Source organism: Spinacia oleracea, chromosome 5 (assembly GCF_020520425.1).
Source record: "Spinacia oleracea cultivar Varoflay chromosome 5, BTI_SOV_V1, whole genome shotgun sequence".
NCBI classification, from domain to species: domain Eukaryota; kingdom Viridiplantae; phylum Streptophyta; class Magnoliopsida; order Caryophyllales; family Amaranthaceae; genus Spinacia; species Spinacia oleracea.
Window position 1 is genome coordinate 126435699 of NC_079491.1, and position 7231 is coordinate 126442929.

A 7231-nucleotide genomic window follows, 5' to 3' on the forward strand; every position below is an offset into this window, starting at 1 on the left:
TTTTCCTTTTTGGTGTCCCAATTTTTTTTTTACATTTTCATTTATATTAGGAAAATTTTATAATATAATCTAACCTTTGGCCTATTTTCTTTTATCAATCCCACCTACGACATATTTTTTAATAATCCTACCTTTACTACCCAACAACATTTATTGGGCTTAAGTGACCGATAATCGGTGAAAAATTCATCGAGATGGTGATGAATTGACGATGATGACTGAATATATTGAGGGAGAAGAGAGAGAGAGAGAGAGAGAGAGAGAGTACTGTCATGTAAGGACATATTACTTCAAGAGGGTTATGATCTATTGGGGCCAATAAAAGTCGTTGGGTAGTAAATGTGGAATTGTTAAAAAATATGTCGTAGGTGGGTTTAATCAAAGAAAATCGACCAAATCTTGGATTAATATTACAAAATTTTCCTTTATATTATCACATAAATGCTTTTATATTCTATCAAAATTTGTGTCCAATGATTATTTTAACCAATTAAATGCATTGGGTCATTTAACCTCTCACACTTTTGTATTGGGACATTAAAATTTTCTCATTTTTCCCAATATCAGAATTTTGATAAAGTGAAAAAATTATAAATAAACATAATTTGCCTTATTTAAATAAAAAAATAGGGGAATCTCAATGTACATTAATTAATCGTTAAAACGCGTGAAAATAACCAAAGTAAAGAACAAAAGAGACGGAGGGAGTACTATATAAGGCTCCAAGTCCCAAGGGACAAGGACCATTCAATTACACTCAACAACCACCTAATTTATTGTGCTTTGCCTTCTTTTTACTTTTTTTTTGGCAAATAAAGATATTTTATTATCAAAAGGATAAGAAAACAGCTAGCCAAAGCTAGAACAAGGAAAGCTTAAGCCACCAGAACACTAATATCACAACAAGCTATAGCCCAACAACACCAGCAACTAACTCATAAGCAACAACTTCTGACTATCAGTTTCCCTACAAGGAACTATAAATTAATATCTAGCAGGATGTCAGATGGCCGACTTCTACACTTCTGATTAAACACCATTTCATTCCTCTGGAGCCAAATGCTGTAAATGCATTCAGCAAAATACATCAGCAAAAGCTTGTGCCTATCTCCAGTCCTCTTGGTGGCTTTCAGAACCCATATTAGCTCTTTATCAAAAGGAGCAGATCTCCTGCTAAACCGTAGACTGTGCAGTATGTCATTCCACACAGCTGCAGAATAGTCACATTCAAATAATAAATGAGCAGCTGATTCTTTCTCGTTGGTGCAAAGAGGACAACAGTCAGTGGTAATATCCTTCCATGTCACAAGCCCGTCTCTAGTAGGAAGTCTATTCCAAAGAGAAAGCCAAGTGATAAACAAGCTCTTAGGGGTGGCCCTGTTGTTGCACATAACGCTTCTCCAAGGCACTTTCACATGTTCTCCCAATAGACATTGATACATCTTTTTAATAGATTTCCCTTATTGCATACCTTATCCCATCCTCCAACATCATCAATCATCTGAGTAGAGCCTAAGATCTTCTTCAATGGCCAAGACATTGCAGCAGGCCATTGAGTAGATAGAGTTCTACCCTTAATATAATATGTGTGCACCCACCTACACCGCAACTTGTCTTTCTTATGTGTTAAGGCCTAGAGAAGATTAGCAATTGCAGCCTTGTTCCACAAGTTCATCTCTTTCGAATTCCATCCTCCTGCAGTTCTAGGAAGACACATGTTGTACCATGCAACCAGAGATCTCCTTGAAGGATCAGTATGACCAGTCCACAGATAAATCCTGCAGAAGTTCTGAATTTCTCTAATAACCTTCTTGGGAAAAATAAAGATTTGACACCAGAAGGACTGCAAGCTGAAAAGAATAGTCTGCACAAATTGAAGTCTGCCAACATAGGTAAGATTCCTAGCTGTCCAAGTTTTAGCTTTAGCAACCACTTTCTCATTCAACGGCCTACATTGATTATAAGCCAATTTCTTTGTAGATAGAGGTACACCAAGATACCTGAAGGGGAAGGACCCTTCAGTGATGTGTACAACAAACACTATTGAAGATTTTTCAGTAGCAGAGACCCCATCAATGAGAATATTACTTTGTCAAGATTAGCTTCAGTAAACATCATTTTGACAAATTGAATGTCAGCTCTGGAGAACATGAGTAAATCATCAGCAAACATTAGGTGAGTAATGGCTAACTTTTCACACTTAGGATGAAAATTGAAGTCAGGTTGAGTTTGGAGCTGTTTTAAATGCCTTGTAAGATATTCCATGCCAATTGCAAACAAGAATGGAGACATAGGGTCACCTTGCCTTAGCCCTTTTTTTGCACTGAAAGGTTTAGTTGATTTCCATTGATCAAAATACTATAGGACACTGTGGTGATACAGGTAAAAACCCAATTCATAAAACACTCGGGAAATCCAAGTTCTATCATGACATCTTTGAGGAAAAACCACTCAATATAATCATAAGCTTTTTTTCAAATCCACCTTTAGGAGACATCTAGGAGAAACATATGCCCTGGTGTAACCTTTGATCAGTTCTGTAGCAAGTAGAATGTTATCAGAAACTTTCCTCTCAGGAATGAACCCAGATTGAAATTCACTAACCACATCACCAATAACACTCTGCATTCTGGTGGTGGAGAGGGAAATTATTATGAGAAATCAAGCTAGAAGGGTGTAGAAATGGAGTATGAGGAGTGAAAGTGGAGAGGAAAGTAGAGTGTTTGAGTGAGAGTGAGAGTGGGGTTCGACAAAATGAGAGAAGAAAAGAAAAAGGGGTCATGGTTTTTTAATAAACTTGCCATCAGATTCTGCGAGCCCGACCCATGCGAACGCACAAAAAATCCGTGCGATCGCACAGGGTTTTGGTGCGAGCCCACAGAAAGGAACTCGATCGCACGAAATTCTGGAGAGCTCCTGATCTGTTTTTCTGGTTTTGTGCGATCGCACAAAATAGCGGTGCTGTCGCACCGGACCTGATTTGCAGATATTTGCTCTTTTTACCTAAAACAAAAAAAAACAACACAAAAACTAAACAAAGATATAAAATAAAAGGTTAGTAGTCAAAAACCAAGTAAACCTAAGAGTTAGACAACCGGGTTGCCTCCCGGGTAGCGCTCGTTTAACGTCATTAGCTTGACGAATCCCCCCAAAACTCATGGGGGGACAAGAGAGAAAGTAACAATACACGGGTTGCCTCCTGGTAGCGCTCGTTTAACGTCATTAGCTTGACGAATCCCCCCATTACTCATGGGGGGTCAAATGCAACCAATTTAGGATCATCACAGGTCAAAAAGCTTCTTTTTTCCTCTTTGGGCACAAACAACTTACCAAAGCTACCACTCATTGAGGCGGGATCAAGCCAACTTCCCTAGGCTTATGTTTTCCCCTCTTGGGCTTCATGCCCGGGGAATGTTTACCGTTGAGAGCCGAAGTTTGTGCTCCATCATCATCTAGATCCATCCCGAATGTCTCGGGAATGGTTGTGACATTATCAAAGGCATCGCCCAACACCGTGGGACTCACAAGCATCTTCTTCTTATTGAAATTGTTCCTATCAAGCTTATGATCAAACTTAGAAGCACAAGAGTTGTTAGAAGAATTAGCATATAAGCAATGATGCTCAACACAAGAAATAGTATCAATCTTCATGCAACTCTTCATTTTGGAACAACATCCATCATCACTAGGAAGCTTGAAGCTAGCCTTAGCGTCTCCCGCCTTCAAGGTGATAAGACCACCTTGAACATCAATGAGAGGCCCCGCCGTGGCTAAGAATGGCTTCCCTAAGATAATAGGGGTGTGGGCGTCCTCATCAATGTCCAAGACAATAAAGTCAACAAGAAAAGTTAACCTCCCTATAACAAGGGGAACATCATCAACCCTACCCAAAGGGAACATAACCGAGCGATCGGCTAGTTGCAGAGACATAGGGGTAGGGGTGAGATCACCAAGACTAAGCTTCTCATAGATTTTGTATGGCAAAATACTCACGCTTGCCCCCAAATCACAAAGAGCATTATCTTCAGCTTTTGGGTGCTACAAGGAATCGAGAAACTCCAGGGATCCTTGAGATTTGGGGAAAACGGGCACAAAATCAAGGCACTGCAATTCTCCGTGAGATGCACAGTCTCCTTGGGCCCACAAGTTCTTTTGCCAAACAAATTTCTCTCATGAACCGAGAATAATGTGGCATTTGCTTAAGCGCCTCGGTGAAAGACAATGACACATAAAGCTTGCTAATATTGTCTAGAAACTTAGAGAATTGGTCATCCAACTTCTTTCCAACAAATTTTTGAGGATAGGGGAGTGTAGGAGTAGGGAGAGGTAGAAGAGTATCCTCCGTTGGCTTCACACCATCCCTCGCGTCATCAACGTGAGACTCCTCTTCTACCACAACATAGTCCGTAGACTCAATTCCCTTAGATTCTTCTCCCCTAGACCAAGGAGCGTCAACTAACTTAGCACCATCATCTAAAATCTTCCCACTCCTAGTCATGACCGCATACATTTGCTTAGGAGGTTGACCTTGGGGTGGGAAACTAGTATGCACTTGATGTTCCTTGATGGTGCTAGCAAGTTGTGCTGATTGGGTTTCAATCATTTTCAAATGAGTGTTGGATTGCTTGAATCCATCCTCAAACTCAACATTTTTCTTGGCTTGAGCCCCCACAAACGACTCCATAAGAGCCTCAAGGTTAGACTTGAGAGGCGGGAGCGGTGGAGGAGCATTGCCATAACCAATAGGATTTTGTGGGAATTGATTGCCATAGGTCCTAGGCGCATTGAATCCGGGAGGAGGAAACTGAGAACCACCATATTGGCTTCCCGGGTTCAACGGATAGCCCCCACTAGAAGCACCCCTATATTGCACATATGGATAGTTGTAACCCCCTCCACCTTGGTGGTTAGGGTTATAACTACCTTGATTGAATTGAGTTTGATTGCCTAGGCCATCAGGTTAGCCATAGGATGCTTGGCCTTGATAGCCTTGCGCCCTATAGTTACCTCGGCCTTGGTTATCAAAACCCTCCTCCTTGGAAGGATCCACTTTGATAATAGGCATGCATAGGAGGGCCTCTAGGTGCTTGCCTATTATAGTTTTGGTTCGGGGGACCATCATATCTAGGCCTCTCATTCATAGCATTTGCATATTCCACATCAAATTCTTGCTCATAAGGAGAGCCATGTTCAACATATGAAACATTATGCAATAAATGGCACATGCTAGGGAAATTACCATGCTCACCACAAATATCACAAAAGATGTATCTAGTGGCATTGTGTTATAGGAACTCACATTGCCCTTCCCCTTAGTGAGAAGAGTAGCCGATGGTGGAGGAATTGTTGATGGAGATGGAGGTTGACTCGGAGCACTCTCAAGATTCTCAAGCCTTGAGCTAAGCTTTTCAATTATGTTGCTTTCTCTATAGCGAAGGTCGAACCCTTGCAATCTTCATAATTCCCTTTGCTATCATAATTCCTAGTCCCAACATGCCATGCTTGGTAGTTTTGCACGACATCTTCTATGATCTCCCCTATTTGGTCCTCCGTCTTATTCATAATTGGACCACCCACCCCGCATCAAGACTTGTTTTGGAGGTTGGGCTTAGTCCCAAGTAGAAAGTTTGTAAACGAAGCCATTTAGGGATTCCGTGGTGAGGGCACTCCCTTTGGTATTCCTTAAATCGATCCCAAGCCTCTAATAGGGATTCAACACTCTTTTGCTCGAAGGATTGAATTTTGTGCCTATACTCCGCCGTCTTCCCATGCGAGTAGAACTTACTAAGGAATGCACTTGTCACTTCGTTCCAAGTCCTTAGTGAGTTTGGCTTGACCTCCTTGTCAAGCCAATCACTTGCTCGCCCCAAGAGAGAAACCGGAAGAGCTTCAACCTCACATATTCCTAAGTCACCCCGTTGTGTTTAATAGTATCGCAATTTTGTTCAAACTGTTTCAAGTGTTCGTGCGGCGATCATACTTTTTCCACAAAACGGGTGACTTTGCACCAAGGTAATCAACGCGGGTCTTATCTCAAAGTTGTTGGATTAGTAGTCGGGGCTTGTATGCCACAAGTTGCCTCAAAAGCGCCCGGTATGCCTAGATTCTTAACCGAAAGAGCCATTCTATCAATGGTTGGACTTGATGGGTCTTGATCCGAAACTTCACTCAAAGGATCAACCGATTGTAGCTCGATGAACGGGTTTGGATACGTCTCAAGCTCCACAAAGTCCTCTCTAACTCTAGGTCGAGAGGGTAGAGGCCTATGACGAGTTCTTCCCCTATCCTTGCATACAAACTCAAAACCAACCGTGAGCAATGCAAAAGAAAACTAAAGAAATAACGAAATGTTTTTTGGTATTTTTTATTTTGATTAAACTAGACGCGATAAAACTAAACTCAAAAACAACAACCGTTCCCCGGCAACGGCGCCATTTTGATTAGGTTTTTCCGTGTCGTTGAAACGAAGTCTACCTATCAAACAATATTTATAAATCTCTAAACCAGACACTATATCAACTATAGTGGTAAGTCGAGAATCGTCCCAAGAGAACGGGAAGTCAAAGAGTTTAAGATCAAGCTAGCTTTGAAAACTAAGTTTAGGAGTTGGAAACAACTACGGGAATCAAACGATTAAGCAATAAAATTAAGGGAGCTAAGGTATCGGGGTTGAATCGGGGTTTAACGGGGGAAATTCAAGACGCTATGCATTCATACGATGCAAAGACATGCAAAACTAGGGAGTAACTAACCAAGCTAGTCCGGCACCCCTTTCGGTTAGCGGACCATGCCAAAACTAAGCCCAAAACACGCTTTCGTGTCACTCTAAGCCTAGCATGGGAATTCAAACTACCTAGTACTTTCAATCAAACAAAAACCCTCAATGTCTTGACCAATTATAAAATTATTGCCTAGCATTTGCAACTACCAAGCTTAATTGACAAGGAATCCCCAAAGAATGCATATCAAGGTTTAATTGAATCAATAATCCACAACTTATCTCTACAATCCCCTATAATTCCCCAATATTCCCCTAACCCTAACCTAAGAATTACTCACTAGCCATTATGCTATTGAATGAAAACATAGAGTTGAATTGAGTCATGGAATTGAGAATTAATAGGAAAAACAAGTAATAGAAATTGAAAGGAAGAAGAGAATTAAGGCAAATCAATCAACAACATTCAATCAATCACCAAAATTAAGAATTCAAAGCAAACAAACTAAAAAT

The 7231-nt window shown here is 40.9% G+C and overlaps 3 protein-coding genes and 1 pseudogene across 3 annotated transcripts; 1 reads left to right on the plus strand and 3 right to left on the minus strand.

The window, feature by feature from the left end:
* Positions 1-977: 977 nt before the first annotated feature.
* On the minus strand, positions 978-1442 carry LOC110789969 (uncharacterized). Its single transcript, XM_021994701.1, has one exon. The coding sequence runs from the start codon at positions 1440-1442 to the stop codon at positions 978-980; it is 465 nt and encodes a 154-aa protein (XP_021850393.1).
* A 191-nt stretch (positions 1443-1633) lies between these two features.
* On the minus strand, positions 1634-2628 carry LOC130461848 (uncharacterized). Its single transcript, XM_056830086.1, has 3 exons — positions 2485-2628; positions 2069-2358; positions 1634-2000 (listed from the first exon to the last, which is right to left on the minus strand). Exons 1-3 carry the CDS (start codon positions 2626-2628, stop codon positions 1634-1636), a joined length of 801 nt encoding a protein of 266 aa, XP_056686064.1.
* Positions 2629-3342: 714 nt separating this feature from the next.
* Positions 3343-4603, minus strand: LOC130461849 (uncharacterized). The gene is made up of 2 exons (XM_056830087.1): positions 4145-4603; positions 3343-4038 (listed from the first exon to the last, which is right to left on the minus strand). Exons 1-2 carry the CDS (start codon positions 4601-4603, stop codon positions 3343-3345), a joined length of 1155 nt encoding a protein of 384 aa, XP_056686065.1.
* Positions 4604-5649: 1046 nt separating this feature from the next.
* LOC130462195 (uncharacterized) lies at positions 5650-5750 on the plus strand (annotated as a pseudogene).
* Positions 5751-7231: the final 1481 nt, after the last annotated feature.

Bases quoted from the DNA above. Each gene is read 5' to 3' on its own strand.
- LOC110789969 (XM_021994701.1), bottom strand. From the start codon at position 1,442: ATGTATCAATGTCTATTGGGAGAACATGTGAAAGTGCCTTGGAGAAGC.
- LOC130461848 (XM_056830086.1), bottom strand. From the start codon at position 2,628: ATGCAGAGTGTTATTGGTGATGTGGTTAGTGAATTTCAATCTGGGTTC. The intron at 2,359-2,484 runs GTGGATTTGAAA...AGTGTCCTATAG, and splicing joins CTCCTAGATGTCTCCTAAAG to TATTTTGATCAATGGAAATC. The intron at 2,001-2,068 runs GTCTCTGCTACT...CTTCCCCTTCAG, and splicing joins GTAATATTCTCATTGATGGG to GTATCTTGGTGTACCTCTAT.
- LOC130461849 (XM_056830087.1), bottom strand. From the start codon at position 4,603: ATGATTGAAACCCAATCAGCACAACTTGCTAGCACCATCAAGGAACAT. The intron at 4,039-4,144 runs GTGGGCCCAAGG...GATTCCTTGTAG, and splicing joins TTTGTTTGGCAAAAGAACTT to CACCCAAAAGCTGAAGATAA.